This window comes from Vipera ursinii (genome assembly GCF_947247035.1).
Source record: "Vipera ursinii genome assembly, chromosome: 1".
NCBI classification, from domain to species: Eukaryota; Metazoa; Chordata; class Lepidosauria; order Squamata; family Viperidae; genus Vipera; species Vipera ursinii.
The window spans coordinates 41318703-41335617 of NC_139512.1; the positions used below are offsets into that span (position 1 = coordinate 41318703).

At 35.2% G+C, this 16915-nt stretch overlaps 1 protein-coding gene across 1 annotated transcript in view; it reads left to right on the forward strand.

The window, feature by feature from the left end:
• ITPK1 (inositol-tetrakisphosphate 1-kinase) overlaps positions 1–16915 on the forward strand; it is a 167343-nt gene that overhangs the window by 141577 nt on the left and 8851 nt on the right. The window contains exons 5-9 of the mRNA XM_083366817.1: positions 6045–6143; positions 8744–8784; positions 10311–10476; positions 14473–14540; positions 15224–15386. Of these exons, the coding sequence (XP_083222943.1) occupies positions 6045–6143; positions 8744–8784; positions 10311–10476; positions 14473–14540; positions 15224–15386 (537 nt within the window). The remainder of the gene's footprint in view (positions 1–6044; positions 6144–8743; positions 8785–10310; positions 10477–14472; positions 14541–15223; positions 15387–16915) is intronic.

A 16915-nucleotide genomic window follows, 5' to 3' on the forward strand; every position in this document is an offset into this window, starting at 1 on the left:
CATAATCTTAAATTTAACTCGTGGCTTTTTCCCTGCCCACACAAATTTATTGATACCTCGCTGCCATTCCTCCAGATTGGAATCTTTCTTAAGAATCGGTATCATTTGAAATAAAAATAAAAATTTAGGCAGGACATTCATTTTTACTGCTGCAATCCGTCCCAACAAAGAAAATTGCAATTTTTCCCAACTCTCCAATTCTTTTTGAATTTTCCCCCATAATTTTTCATAATTATTTTTATATAGCTTTGTATTAGAGGGCGACAAAATCACCCCCAAATATTTAACCCTTTTAACAATCTCGAATCCAGTTAATCCTTCTAAAAGGGCCTTTTGCGGTGTTGTCATATTTTTGGCCAAAATTTTTGTTTTTTGTACATTAACCTTAAATCCAGAAACCTTCCCGTATTGTGTTATTATCTCCATCAGGTCCACAACAGAATTCTCTGGCTGGGTCACTGTAACAACCAGATCGTCTGCGAATGCTCTCAATCTGTAGTCCTGATCTCCAATTTGAATCCCCTTAATTTTTTCCGAATTCCGAATTTTAACCAATAATATCTCTAATGTTAACACAAATAACAAGGGCGATAACGGACACCCTTGCCTTGTGCCCTTCTCAATATTACATGCTTCTGTCAAACTATTATTAACTATAATTCGGGCAGTTTGTTTTTGATATAATGCCCTAATCGGTTGTAAAAAATTTTCCCCAAAATCCATTTTGTCTATAACTTTCAACAAAAACTTCCAATTCAATTGATCAAAAGCTTTTTCAGCATCTAAAAAAATTAGCACCGCAGCAATCTGGTTGTTCCTTTCCAAAAACTCTAACACATCAACTATATGCCTCACATTGTTTTTCATTTGCCTACCACTAATAAACCCCGTTTGATCCCCATGAATCACCTGTTGCAGAACCCTCATCAGTCTATTAGCCAAAACCTTAGCAAATATCTTGTAGTCTGTGTTTAAAAGCGATATCGGTCTATAATTTTTAACTTGAGTAGCATCTTGGTCTTCCTTCGGAATCAAAGAAATAAAAGCTGTTCTCCAAGACGGTGGCACCTTTCCCCCCCTCTGGATTGTCTGGAACAGTTCCTTTAACGGTTTTATCATTTCTAGTTGTAAATTTTTATAATAGGCCGCAGTCAAGCCATCCGTACCTGGTGCTTTATCCACCTTCAATTCCTTAATTTCTGTAAAAATTTCTTCTTCTGTAATCAGTTGATTAATCCCTTCTTTTTGTACTTGCGTAAGAACCGGAATGCTAGCATTTTCCAAATATATATCAATGTCTTTTTCATTAATTTTCTCCTTAGCATATAATTTAGAATAAAAATCCACAAAAGCATTCTTAATAAGGTCCTGTTGAAACACAACCCTTCCTTTATGCTCAATCTTGTCTATATTAGAAGCCCTTTGTTTTTTCCTCAATCTATAAGCTAACCATCTACCTGGTTTATTAGCGTTGCAAAAAGTATTATGCCTGGCAAACCGCAGATTGGTTGCCACTTGGTCAGCCATTAATTTATCAAATTGTCCTCTTAACAATTTAATAGCCTCCTTAGTCTTCGCATCCTCTGAGTTCGAAATCAAAGCCTTTTCTTTATTTACAATTATTGAATAACTTTTTAAAAAGGCAAGTTTGAGAATATGTCGACTAAGAAGCTGTTTAATTTGCATGAAGTGCTTTGCTAGAATTCCAAACTTGTGGAAACTCCAACAGAATTTTTGGATTTTTTAAAAAAAAAACATTAAAGGGGAATGAATCATAATCCAGTGCAAATCCGTGCCTTTTTTCTCCAGCTTATTCAAGGAGTCCACATGTCCAAGGGGATTCATATACCTGCTCTTTGTAACTCTTTATAAATAAGATCAGAAATGGTAGTGTTGTTATTTTTTTAAAAAAAGTCTATGGAACAACCTTATTTTTTGAAAAGAGAGCTGTCCCAGTTTAAATCTCAAACAAAAACTAAAAGGTAGACTGGTCAATCCCAGTTCTGTTGTTCCTAAAGCCTTGTCACCGATTCCAACATTTTCTGAAGCTGGTATGTAGAGCGTGGTCTGCCTGTTCTCTGATTCTGCCGTCTGGATTACTGATGTATGATGGGATGTTTTCGTGTAGAGTCTCATTTTTGCAGTTTTGCTTTTGTAGATGGAGGAAAAGCTTTCTTCTGTGTGATTGATATGTTTAATAAATGTTTTTTCCCAGTTTACTTTGAATGATATTATTTGGATCCACACCCCTTCACAACATTCATTTAAGTCCTTTAAGAAAACTACTGTACATGGACCTGGAGGATTTTTTAAAACAATATCCCTGCAACTTAATCTTTTAGAATTGTTTAGAATTTAGAATCCCCTCCCCTTGTCTGCTCTCTCCCCTTCCATCTTTCTTTTTTGATATCATATATTTGGGTTTCTCACTGTTCTTTTTTTTTCTTTTTTCTTTTTTTTAGAAAATTTTATTAAATATACATTTAAAAACAAAAGTGGACATGATTCAACTTCCCCTAGCTACAACACTACTATTAGTATTATCTTATGTTACAGAAAGAAAGAACAAAAACCTAAAAAAACAGTCTATAACAGGACAGAATATAACAAACTGTACATATAACATCTGTCGATTTTTAAGTAAACTGTCATTCAATCCTCAGCGTTATATTTACATATCTTTCAGTTGTGTCCATTATATAAGTGCTAATAAGAAATCCTTACATTATCAACCAATCAAACAATGGTCACCAATTGTACAAATTTTGCCAAATTTCATAATACTCCGTTTCGTTCTTATTTTTGATCTCTAGGGTTAACCTGTCCATTTCAGCGCAGGATAAAATTTTGTCTATTATTTCTTCTTCAGTGGGTGTTTCCTTTCTTTTCCATTTTTGGGCATATGCCAGTCTTGCTGCGGTTAAGATACGTACTAATAAGTAGAGAGATGCTTTACTGAGATTATCGTTAATAATCCCTAATAGAAATATTTCTGGTTTTAAATCAATTTTTTGTAGTAATATTTCTTCCAACCAATTTTTTATCCGCTGCCAAAAATTTTGCGCTTCTGAACATTCCCACCATATATGATAGTAAGTCCCTGGAAGCCTTCTGCATTTCCAGCACATTGGTGAGATTTTTTTTTATCTATTTTTGCTAACCTTGTAGGGGGAAGATACCATCTATAAAACATCTTGTACAAATTCTCTTTATAGAAGGTGGCTAGCGTTAACCTCCTGTTTCTATCCCATAGTGATTGCCAACTATCTAAGTCAATATTATAACCAAAATTTTTACTCCAGGTTTACATTCTTTTAACTGTTCTTCTAACAAATCCTGTTCTAATAAATATTGATATATCTTTTTTATCATTCGATCTTCAGTTCCTAGAAGAATTTTATCTAATTGCGTATGCTCTAATTTTATCCCTGGTTCTTTTTTTATCTTTTCTGCATCGTGACTGTATTTGTAAGTATGCCCACCATTCGAACTCTACACCATCTTCTGATAATCTTTTTCTTGTTTTCAGGTCTCCATTTTCGTCTAAGATCTTTATTTATTTATTTAGTTATATTTATATACCGCCCTATTCCCTGAGGACTCAGGGCGGTTTACAGGGAATTAAAAATCCAAAATACAAAAATTAAGAACCAAATTAAAAAATATTAAATTAACCCTGTAGTCAGTTAAAAAGAACCCCAAATTAAAAATTAAAGATCTTTATATGTAATTACACTTCCTAGATTTATGAATTTGGGGTGCATATTGCTAAGCACATTTGATTTGTGCTTAGATTGTAAGCCACCCTGAGTCTTCGGAGAAGGGCAGCATATAAATGGGATTAAAATAAAAATAAATAAATAAATAAAAATCTCTAATATAGATAGCCAATTGGGAATTTCCATATAGTTGATTTTTTAAATTTTTATCCACACATCTAATAGTGCCTGTCTAATATGATGATTCTGAAAGTACTGATGAGCCCTATATTTTCCGTCCCACATTATAGCATGCCACCCAGTTTGCATATCATGACCTTCTAATGCTAGTAGTCTTCTGTTCCTTACGTGTATCCAATCCTTTATTCATACCGTTATTGCTGCTTGATAATATTTTTCCCAATCTGGGAGGCCGAGCCCTCCTCTTTCCTTTGCATCCTGTAATAATTTTAACTTGATTCTCGGTTTTCTACCTTGCCAGATAAATTTAGATGTAATTCTGTTTAAATTTTCAAAAAAATCCTTACCTAATTTAATTGGTACAGATTGGAATAAAAAGAGTAATTTGGGCAGTATATTCATCTTGATTGTCGCTATTCTTCCCATAAAAGAGAGCTGCACGTTTTTCTATCTATCTGGGTCTACTATAATTTGGTCCATTAACTTGTCATAATTTTCTCTTTTAAGTGTAATACATATTGCTGATAGTTGGATCCCCAAGTACTTTACTCTTTTAGATGTCTGGATGTTAATTTTTTCTACTAGCTTAGTTTCTTGTAAGTTGGACATATTTTTAACTAGCATTTTAGTTTTTTATTTGTTGATTTTTAATCCCGCAACATCTCCATAATTTTTCAGCACCTGTAATAATCTTGTTCCAGATTCTAAAGGGTCTTCCAGAATGAAAACTAAATCATCCGCATAAGCCTGTAATTTAAATATCTCTTTTTTTATTTCTAATCCTTTAATCATCTTATCTTTTCGGATTATTCTTGTGAGTGCTTCTAAAGAAAGAATAATAAAGGAGATAGTGGACAGCCTTGTCTCGTACCTTTGAATGCTATTTGTTAATTCTCCGTTTATGATTACTTTTGCCTCTTGCTTGGAATAGATTGCTTTAAACATATTTATAAATTTTTCTCCAAATTCCATCTGTTTGAGTTGAGTCAACATAAAATTCCATTTGACATTATCAAACGCTTTCTGAGCAACAACAAAAATTAATGCCACTTGTTTTTCGCTATGAAATTCATAATATTCTAAGATGTCTAGTATGACATTATATCTAATTTGTCTTTTAGGCAAGAAGCCGTTTTGGTCAGTATGGATAAATTCAGCTAAATATTTTTTTAATCTTTCTGCCATTATAGTCGTGAAAATCTTGTAATCCGTGTTCAGTAAAGAAATGGGTCTATAATTTTTAATACAGGTCAAATAAAAATTTTCTTTAGGGATTAATGAGATGATTGCTTCTTTCCACTGTGTTCTTTTTCATTGTTTATTTTATTGTTCTATTATCTTACTTCTGTTCACACCCTTCATTTCTTCATTTTTATTATAAGCCATCTAAAGTAGCCTCACAGTGAGGTAGGCAGTAAATAAATTTAACAAATAATAAAGTATTTACATCAGCTCTGTCTATGCCCTTCTGAAGAAGGATCTGTTCTATAGCTTTTAAACTAAAGACAGATACAAAAAAGAATTTAATAAATTTCTTTATTGTCAGATGATCCAACTGCTTTTATAGACAGATTCTTCTACTTAATGGATTTGTTGTTTAAATTTATCATTGTTATCCACAACAAGGCAAATGATAATGTGTGTTATGACATTATGCAAGTGCTCTGACTTATGTACTTGCGTTAGATGTTTGGATGCAAATAAGTGTATCATTGTGTGATGATGTCATTGTATATCTGGCATCAGTTTGGCATCAGTTTGATGTGGATTCAGTATATTAAGCATTTTTCTTGGGAGTAAAACATTTGGTGGAATAGTGTTGCAAGATAAAATTGATATGACTTAAATACTTGTTTTGGAGATAATTTTTATTAGTTTTTTTGTAATTTTGCTAAGATACAGTTTTCAGTTAGATTTGTGCACACAACCATTGCACGTATGAGCAACAATGCTTTGTTGGAAAGACAGGAAGCTTTCATCAACCAGATGCACACAGTACTTTTCTCAGATGACAATATTATAGAAAATGGTGAAACGAGCAGAGTAAAATTGAAGGGTACTTAACAGTGTAGAAAGCAAGAACTGGGATAAACTGAAAACACCTATAAACTGTTTGGATTGTTTTTTTCCATCTCTTTTCTTCAGATGACAGAATCTGTTCTCCTCCATTTATGGAATTAACAAATGCATGTGGAGAAGACACCTTGAAGCAAATAGAAAAAAATGGAATTGCATTCCCATTCAGTATGTAAACAGTTTTTATATTTTCCTTAACAGTAAAGTTGTAGAGCATTTCCTCCACTGCTGCTGAAATCAATGCAATTTAGCTAAGTACTCTTGGGGGAGGGAGGGGATTTGCATGGCAGATAGCTTGTGGCTGGAGTACATGCTGGATTAGGCACACTGGCTCCAAAGGTACATAAGATAATATAAAAGCACATAAAATTATATGCTTTCATTCTATTAAAATTAGTAAAAAATAAACTATGGATCTAACTGTACTCTATTTTAGTTCTTTTACTGTAAGTTTGAAAATACAGTATTTTTTCATGGTGACAATGAAAGATGGCTTATTCAGATATTAACAGTCCTGCTAGATTAAGTCAGTGTTTTATCTGATCCACTACTCATCATACCTAAAGGCCAAGCAAACACTTTCCTGGTCCTTAAACAGAACATGAGGACAATACAGCTTTCTGTGACAATCGGAATTCAATGGCTAATATTTTCTTCCATGAGATTGTTTGATCCTCCTTTAAAAATCTGTAAAGGCTGTGCGTGCATATTGCGCACAAAATCCTTTTTTCTATAGTAGAGTATGTTATTTTTCTCTTTTTCATTTTCTCTCTCTCTGCTATTTAGAAGATGAATTATCAAAGTTATTTTGGAAGTGTCTCTTTTTTATTTCAATATGTATAATGTTTGTGTTGGTTTATTAGAAAAAGGCCCTTATGCCCATTTAAAACTACAGAGTAATATTCTGGCAAATTGAGAATTTTTTTTATATTTTAGGTATGCTATACTAACATGAATCTTAGATGTACTATTATTTTATAATTATATTACTTCGTAGTTTATATGCACACTGAGTGCTTATGCACTGGAGACAAACTCTTTCTATGTCCAATCACACTTGGCCAATAAAGTATTCTATTCTAGTATAACATCTATTATAGTATATTAAATGTACTACTATACATTAATGTAAGTATAAGTTCACTGGGCAAGTTAATAATATGCAACATTAATATATTAAACTATAGAACAATGAAAATATTCATTTTAAATTGAGAGTCACAGACTATCAGTCATTTAAATGGCTCTAGTAATGTCAGTAGACCATAAGGATTAAACAAGGCAAATTTCTCTAGCAGTGCTCTTCTGTATTTTAGATGCCACTCTCCAAAATGCTATCCCTTTTCATTTTGCTTTATTTGGAAAGACTTTTTTAAATAAACAATAGGTGCATTAATGTTCCAATAGAATTAACATAGCTATCTATCTACAGTATATCAAAGACTCTTATCTATTCTCACTGATTTTCATTAAAAAAAAGTTCAAGAACTTCAACAGTTTGTCACTGAATTATAGTGGCAAGCTCTTGAAGGAGAAACAGTGTCTACATATAGTAGAGTGTAGTGCAGCTGCTAAAGTGATGGACTAATTGGGAACATCCATATTCAAGTCCCCAGCTTAACTAAGGAGTTTACTGTATTATTTCAGGTCAGTTGCTATCTCTCAGACTAGTCGATCTGACAAGGTGATTGTGGGAATAAGATTAGAGAAGATCCCTAAACTACCCCATCTCTTAGAGCAGTGTTCCTCAACTTTGATTATGTTAAAATGTTTGTGGTCTTCAACTCCCAGAATTCCCTAACTAGCATGTTTGAAATTCACACTTTTTAAATTTGTTGTAAATATGAAAAACACTGTGTTAGAGGAAAGATAGGAATATAAATACAATTGAATAGATACCGTGTTTCCCTGAAAGTAAGGCCTACCCTAAAAATAAACCCTAGTTTTAGGGCAAGGCACATACCTAAAAATCAAGTTGGGGGTGGGGTGGGGTGGAGCTGCCTTATGTGCACTGCACCCAGTTGCCTTGCAGCCAGGCCTCTCCTTGCTGGCCCACTTCTTCTCTGGCGTTCTTTTGCAGCCAGACCTGCATTTCTCAGTCACAAGCCTTTCCAGAAGGCCACTGCAGCCAAGAACAGAGCTATGGATTCAGTCCAAGAACCGAGCTATGGATTCAGTCCATAGCTTGGTTCTGCAAGACCTCTGCAGCTGAGAACCAAGTTATGGATTGAATCTGTAGTTCAGTTCTGCAAGACTTCTGCAGCTGACAACTGAGCTATGGTACTTGGCTACAGAGGCCTTCCAAAAAGGCCTGACTGCAAAATGCAGGCCAGAATGCAGCTGCTCCTTTGACCGCTGAAGAAGTGGACCTGCTGGTTGGGACTGCCAGAAGTGAGTATAGAAGATATCCCCCGAAAACAAGACTTGGTGCCTCTTTTGGAGGCAAAAAAAGAGACCCGATCTTATTTTCAGGGAAACACAGTAATAATGGAAAGTTCCGATGCCAGACTCCATCAATGTATCCTAGGTTACTCATTCCTTTTTAAGAACTCTGATGCCATCCTGGATAATCCAAAAGTTGAAGTATCAGCACCTCTGAAAATGCCAAGAGGAAAGAAGGCTGGTTTCAGGGGAAGGACAACCATAGGGCGAATACCATCCAGTTGGGTGAATTAACTAAATCAATAGCTTTAGTTGTTAGAAATACTGAAGTGCTATGTGTATATTCTTTTGTACTGACTCACAATTTACCTTTTTTGTTTCTGAAGTTTGTAAGACAAGAGTCGCCCATGGAACCAACTCTCATGAGGTAAGTATTTACACAAGGCTTCATATACTGTGTATTTAGAAAAACTGCCTTGGCTGGGTATTAAGAAAAAAACTATAGTAGTCCATTTGTTAATTTGATTCATAAACTTCAAGGAAAAGTAAGGAGGGTTGATTCTTGTCTCTCATGCATACTTAGAAGTCATTCTTCATATCCTTGTGGCTTCATTAATATTACAAATTTATTTTTCTCTCATTTTGAAGGCCAGCTATATATATACTCATACACACTCATCCACCCATTATTTGTTTATTTATTTGCAGTTTTGTAATCCATCCTAATGCACAGGTTTTAGGCAGCACTTGTCAAAATAGAACATAAAAGAGAAAAACATAGAATGAATAAATATCCCAAAATAATGGCCATTAAATAACAACAACTTGGTTAAAAACAAAAATGGAATAGGATATTGACAGATTTACAAAATGCCAGGATTTGGGGGGGAGGGGGGTTACAAAAGATAAGAGCAGAAGCACTGAAATATAGTACGCCCATCTCACATAGGTGACCCTTCAGATACCATGGATAGTGTTTTTAAATGCTGCCAAAAGTTCTCACAAGAGCAAGAGAAATATCCTAACCCAATAAGGGATCTATGATGGTCATTACCATTTCCATCCCATTACATAATTGCTTTATTCTGTATTTTATTGTAAACCATTTTGAGATGCTTTGGCATAAGGAAGCAGTAGATAAGCATAATTAAGTAAATTTGGGGGAAAGGCTAAATAAGAAATCAGCTGCAAGTTGGAGGGACAGAATGCCAAGTGTTTCCAATTGGATAGCACAGTTCTGCACAGTTCTCCACCCACCCACCCCCCACTCCCCAGTTTATCTGAATACTTGGCCTAAAAGCATAAGAAGAGCTCTGCTGGACCAAGCCAGTATCATAAACACTATCATAAACATTATGTGTTCTACATTGATCAAGCAACTGCATACAAGAAGCTGACAAAAACAGAAAGGAAAGCAATAGTGTTCTTCTATTCCTGCTCCACCACTACGGTGGGAAGGTAACAGCGTTCCGTGCGCCTTTGGCGTCTAGTCATGCCGGCCACATGACCACGGAGATGTCCTCGGACAAGCGCTGGCTCTTCGGCTTTGAAACGGAGATGAGCACCGGCCCCTAGAGTCGGAAACGACTAGCACGCATGTGCGGGGGAACCTTTACCTTTATTCTTGCTCCCTAGTAGCTTGTATTTAAGTTTTGCTAGGTCGCGATGGGTCAGACACGACTTCGCAACTAACAACAACAACAACAACAAGGTCTGATCAAGAATAATAAACACCAATAACCCAATCTTCCATCAGTTTGTCTAATCCCCTTTAAAACCATCTGAATGTATACTAACACCACAGACAGCAGCAGCAAATAATTGTATGGATGGATGCATGGATGCATGCATGCTGTGCATACTGCTACTGGAACCAATCCAATGCTTGTTTATGTGAAACATGTATTTTTCATCTGTATGACTGTAATTGCAAGTCGTATCTTTATTTTTCAGATGGCTATCATATTCAACCGGGAAGGCCTGAAAGCCATCCAACCTCCATGTGTGATTCAAAGTTTCATCAACCACAATGCTGTCCTGTACAAAGTCTTTGTGGTTGGGGAGTCATATACTGTGGTGAAGAGGCCCTCCGTGAAGAACTTCTCAGCAGGCATTTCTGGTAAGCTTTGGAAGTGGTAATTCAACATGGTGTACTAGTGGGAAAATCTGAAGAACAACATTTTGGTGAGTCCTGATCCAAAACACATAGAGGAAATCAGGTTGAGGAAGATTGAACTCATTGTTTCCCTGACTTTTTGTATTTTTGATATTTTTTAATTTCTCCCTTATTTCCCCCTCAAAAAACCATTGTATCAGTAATTTCTTTGGGAGATAGCAACTGATCTTGCCAACAGATGCTACATGCATTCAAATTTATGTACCAAAGTACTAATCTAAAACTGGAGAAAAAGGGGAGGATATTACAGACAACAAAATAAGCAAGTCAAGATGTTTTTAACCCTGTCTAGCTTCCATAGAGGTTTTGAGATTATGGCATCATAAATCAGTGGCTGGATGCAGTTAGTTTCGAATTCTATTTGATATTTGACACTGATCATCTCTACTCAACTCTTCCTCTAAGAATTTTGGGGAAATTTTCTCTGTATGACACATTCCACCTGAACTTTATTGTAAGCACCCAAAATCACTTTTTGTGAAAAGGGCAGCTATATAAATATGATTGATTCATTGATCATATTGTGATCTTTCGTGAAGGCTTTGGCATCTTATTCATATGCAGTTTGCTTGAAATCATACTAATGAAATTCTTAAAATCGGTTCATAATATTTAGATGGTCTGGTTATGGTATATCATTCAAGAAAAATGCACTGAGTTAAAATGTTCTGTGATTTCATTTTTTTTCTTTACTTCTTATGAACAAAACATTTTTGGAAACTGTAATAGATCCGCTTTTATTTAATTATTTATGTTGAATCACTGTCAAATATGCTATGTTGATTTATAAATATTTTATCCAAAGGCAAGTATGTAAAATAGCAAGGTGAAATTCCAAAAAAATTGCTAAAGTCACAAAATCTAAAAAGTAATACACAACTAGATAACAAACCATAATATAAAAAATGATTACAATTGGCATAAAAACTTTTCTTTTTAGTTCAGTACAATTCCTAGTGTGCATGCCATTTTCGTAAGATTATAGAAGTGATTTATCACTGAATTCTACAGGGATTTTTAAAAAATTTTTTACTACAGCTGTGGTCGTTCCTAGTAGTCTCCTGTCCAAATACTAATTCTGCTTTTGTTTTTTGTTTAAATAGTCAGCACTCAAGTAGCACTTAACATATTCATCACAGATAAACCTGCAATCTTCAGTCAATATATTATTCAACTGAAGTTTAAATGGTACATAAATAGAGAAATTATGTACTGAATACCATATTTAAAAACTGTTCCTTCCATTAACTGAATTATACCTTTTTAATAATAAAATTATTCCCACAATTCTTTCAGTACATTCAAAAGGTTCCCTTGTAGAATGGTCACGTTCAAAATAGATTTATGATTCTAGATTTTAGCAATATGAATATTTATTTTAGGTTTTTTTTTTCTTCATACAATGCAAAGTTAATTTTTGACTTCTGTTTTCTACATTGTAGCAATACCCATTAATATCAATGACTTTTAAAGAATCATACCCAAAGACAGAAATAATAAGACTGTCAGCTGTTCCCAATTAGGATGTTTTGAATATTCTACAATTTGGGGAATTCCAGAAAATATATTTTAATATGTTTGATACATTTTATTTATATGCTGCCAATGGCAAGAATGACAACATTGGAAAAATAACATTGTGCCAGCAATTCAAGAGCAGGAGACCTGAATTGGTGAACAGGCAGCAATAACAAAACTGACAATATGTATTCATAATAAAATTTTAATCAAATTTAAGCAGGAAAGGCTTATATAACAGTGCATTACCCAGCAAGGCATATTCAGACCTTTGGAATATGGCTTTTAGAAAAAGAAGACTAATTTAAAACAACAAATAAATTACAAACAGGCAAAAGTTTAATATTAAATAATAAAATCATAACATAAATATTGAAATTGTGTGTAGTGATTGGGGAAGAGAATGGAAGGGAAGAAAGAATATGTTACCAAAATTACATTTTGCAATGTTTTTACTTAGGTTCTACTTTTCCTCTTGCCTTTTGTGTATTTATGCTGTGCGTTTTTGTATTGTTTTAGCTTATGTAGTGCAATAAAAAACATTGGAAGCAGTTTCATATATACTTGTTAATCAGTAATCAATAATCTTTCGGGTTGTTTGTTATAACCTTATCCAAGTTTTCAGTTTAAATACATATTCTGTTGTAAGTTTTAAACCAATGCACACTTTACTTTAGCCAAAAATTACTCCTTTATTTTTTAATGTTTCAGTTGACACCTGAAATGAAAACTTGGGATGATGGCTAGAAAATAATTCATCTTGTGCTTATTTCTAATGAATCAATGAATACATCTTCATTCTTTTAGGAGTACTTCAGATATGACTAATTATTTACATGGGCAAATGGGCTGCAGTATCAGAAACTCTTGATTTCTTAATTTCTCTATGTGATTGATCTACTACTTGAAATCTTAACAGCTTACAGGATTTCTTGTATAAAGACAGTGCAAAATTAATATTAAAATCAATTATATAATAAAACTCATAATCTATTTCTCCAAATTAGAATTGTTACATAACTACACATTAATTTGGCATTTGGTTTGGTGCCACTGACTATAACCCGCCAAGGTCTTCTGGAAGAGCCATGTGGTCACCTGCTTCTGAAAAACCATAAGGATGGGTGCTATCCTTGATTCAGGGGGCAATCAGTTCCAAAGGAGGTGTGCTGCAGAGAACATCTCTTGTCAGGACACCTCCCATAGTATTTCCTGATATATAGGGATCCTTTGGTGCTCCCTAGTTCAGATTGGGACAGTTTGAAACCATATGGGAAAAAACAGTCTCTATGGTATGGCCCAGAGACTCACAGCTTTATAGTGATTGGCCCTTTGAATTGCACTCACAAACCTTCTAGTAACCAGTGCAACTCCCACAGCAGTGATGTAATATGCCAGTATTGTAATTGGCCTCTGGGTATACATGCTGTATTATGTTCATTCTTGGCCACCCAAAATTTCTGGATGATCTTCAAGCATTTCCCTATGTAGAATGAATTGACAGGGGCATGAGTGACTGTCTTCAGTGCATAGTGGAGCATAATCCCATCAAATCAAAGATGGAGAAGTCGGTCTCTGGAGCAACAACCACTCCATCTGGTTTGGGTTAAGTCTGAGCCTGTTTTTCCCCATCCAGACCCTGACAGCCTCCAGACACCGGGTCATGTCTTCCACAGCATCTCCCAATGGGCTTGGAGTGGAGATATATACCAGCAGGATAGGACAAATTGTAAGTCACAGACCAAGAGGTGGAAGTCAAAGAGGGGTGTGTTAATCAGAGTTCTAGGCAAACCTATTGGCAAAGTAACAACAGAAAAAATAGCTTCACAAAAATTAGCCCAAACAGAAGGCTGCTGAGTTTATCTTACAGACATCCCTCACCCAGTAGATGTACAAGAAGTTCTTTGGTGATCACAAACAACCTGTCTACAGCTCAGTGACTGGGCATAAGCAGCTCAGACTCTTAAAAGGCATTGCTTCTTCTTGTTTCATTGCTGAATTATTACTATTTTTTTGAAGCCAGCATCAACGCAGGTACCTCTAGCAGCTCCTGTCATTTCTTCCATGTTTTGTTTTGTTATTGTTTCAAATAAATAAATCTGTTAAAAGCTTTACTCCTTTATGCAACAAAGCTATTATTACCTCGTCAATTATGGAAGCCAGGACATTGTATTATGGCAATTGATTAGAGCTCAGTACAAATAGGAATGGTGTAAAATCCAAGGATTTTACTTGTTGAAAGTATAAAGTTGCTGGATTATAGTGCCCTCTAGTGCTTGTATATTCAAATATTTTTAAGACTTAAGTGGTGATTTTGAATGTAACTTTTAAGAGCAATTGTTTGTTACTTGCATGTATTTTTTTTAGTTTTACAGATTTGTTTGTAACTTATCATTTTTTTCTTTAATTTCCAATCTCTAGATAGAGAATCAATATTTTTCAACAGCCACAATGTATCAAAACCAGAATCCTCTTCCATCTTAACAGCAGTAAGTATTCCAGACTTCTTTCTCCAAATTCTGATTCTGACAATAGGCTCTTCTCAATTTAACACTGTTCTTTTCAGGTTTATTTTAAGAATTATTGCAGGAAAGCAGAAGCTTAGAATCATTCAAAATCTTTCACCAACTTATATGAAAATGTTTGGCTTAATAATAATAAACCTTTATTGTCAAAGTACAACATGTGTACATTGAGATTAGCTGAGCCTCTCCCCGTGCTCCCTCCCCCCAACACACAGTGACAACACACACTTTCCTTGAAACATAGGAATTATGATACTTGGTAAATAACCATTCATTCAACGACCAATCAAAATTAGAGTCTCTGGGTGAGTGGTCCTTATACCCAGTCCCCAAAGTTGGGGCTGTTCCAGCTCATCTGCGCTTGCGATCACAGGGGGGCTTCAGCTCCCCCACCCTACCCACTTCTCTGCCCCTCCGCATCTTTGCCCATTTGTCTGTTCTTCAGTCCATGGCCTCTGCTAGCCCTGCCACCTTAAAATTGTCATTTTTCCCCCCAAAGATTTGGCAAGATTTCAGACTGATCTGTGGTTTCTGCAGATGATGTATTTCATGTCTGGAGGAAATGTGGGGATACCTGTTTTTTCTTTAATATCCCTCTACAATGTCATTTTCTCTCTCTCTCTCTCTTTTATTTTTTATTTTTGCAGCTTGATAAAATAGAAGGGGTGTTTGAGAGACCAAATGACGACGTTATCCAAGCAATCTCAAAGACACTAAGGAAGACTTTGGGGATTTCTCTCTTTGGCATTGACATTATCATTAATAATCAGACTGGTCAACATGCAGTCATTGATATCAATGCATTTCCAGGTGAGAGCAAAAATGATATACAGTGAACAAAATACAAACACCGTACCTCAATGTTAACATTCATTTCAAGCAACAGTGCAGAATATTTTTTTCAGACAAAGACCCACAGTTGTCCTTTAAATGGTATACCAAGAATTCAACTTCCAAAAATGAGTAAGGTCAAGACCAGGATGAAAAATAAAAATATAAATTTCATGTAGATTTAACTAAAATCAAATCAGATTAAATGCAAATAATAGAATTCCATCCAAAAATAAAAAAAATATTTTGAGATACTCTTGAGGGCTCCAAACTGTGGCTTTCCTCTTTAAAAGTTTTAAAATGTGCTCGCTCTCAAGACATATATGAAGAAAGTAGCTGAGCCATGGGTTCAGTATCAACACTTCTGTCGGAATTTTACCCTTACCTCAGCAAGTTCAAGAGCAGATGGGTAATCTACGTGAGTAAGATCCTCCATTCACTTAGAAATTCAAATTATGCAGTGGGCCCTTTACAGATCTAAATACAGATAGCCCTCGAATTACAACCTGTAGTTCATTTAGTGACCATTCAAAGTGACAATGGCATTGAAAAAAAATGATTGATGACCATTTTTCACTCTTATGACCTTTGCAGCATCCCCATGGTCACCTGATCAAAATTCAGACACTTGGCAACTGACTCATATTTATGAGGGTTGCAGTCCTGGGGACAGGTGATCACCTTTTGTGACCTCCTGACAAGCAAAGTTAATGCGGAAGCCAGACTCACTTAAACCTGTGTTACTGACTTAACAACTGCAGTGATCCACTAAACAACTGTGGCAAGAAAGGCCATAAAATGGGCCAAAGCTCACTTAACAAATGACTCACTTAGCAACAGAAATTTTGGGCTCAGTTGCGGTCACAAGTATAACTCTATACACACAAGATTGTAGGCAGATTGTGTTTTTTGAAAGTTTTGGGTGTGATCTCTTGTTATTGATCATGCTACGTAAGGCTGACATTGGAAAGTTAACAAGGTAATGGAGACTTGGCAAAATACATATTCAAATGCAATATGTTCTTATGAATTGTCTTAACTTTCCCCGACCTGGGTACCTAGCGGTGGTATGGATCTCCACTTACATACTACTGCACTGGCACGATCATCATTCAGGACACCTGTATCTATGTATCTGAGGCACACTTAAGGTGTGGAAAGTTTGCATAAAGTGTACTTATGAAACTGTAAATTAATGCAGAAGGCGGACTTTGTTTTTATTCACTGCTTCAGTATATTCTTGTTGTCTTCAGCCCTGTAGCTGATTTCATTAGTGATCTAATTAACCAGCCTTTTTCCTCCTTTCAGCTGACTGGCTGCCTCTAGATATTATCAATCACCGTCTGATCAGCACCATTTGGTTTCTCTGTTAGCATTAAGTATTTCCAGCCACTTGGGCACTCCCAAATCAAAAACTTTCCCATCAGTCAAAAACCAACTACTTTTCTATCGATTTCATTTGGTCTACAAATAAGTTGGTACTCTTAAAAAAGACAGGCTGCAAAGCT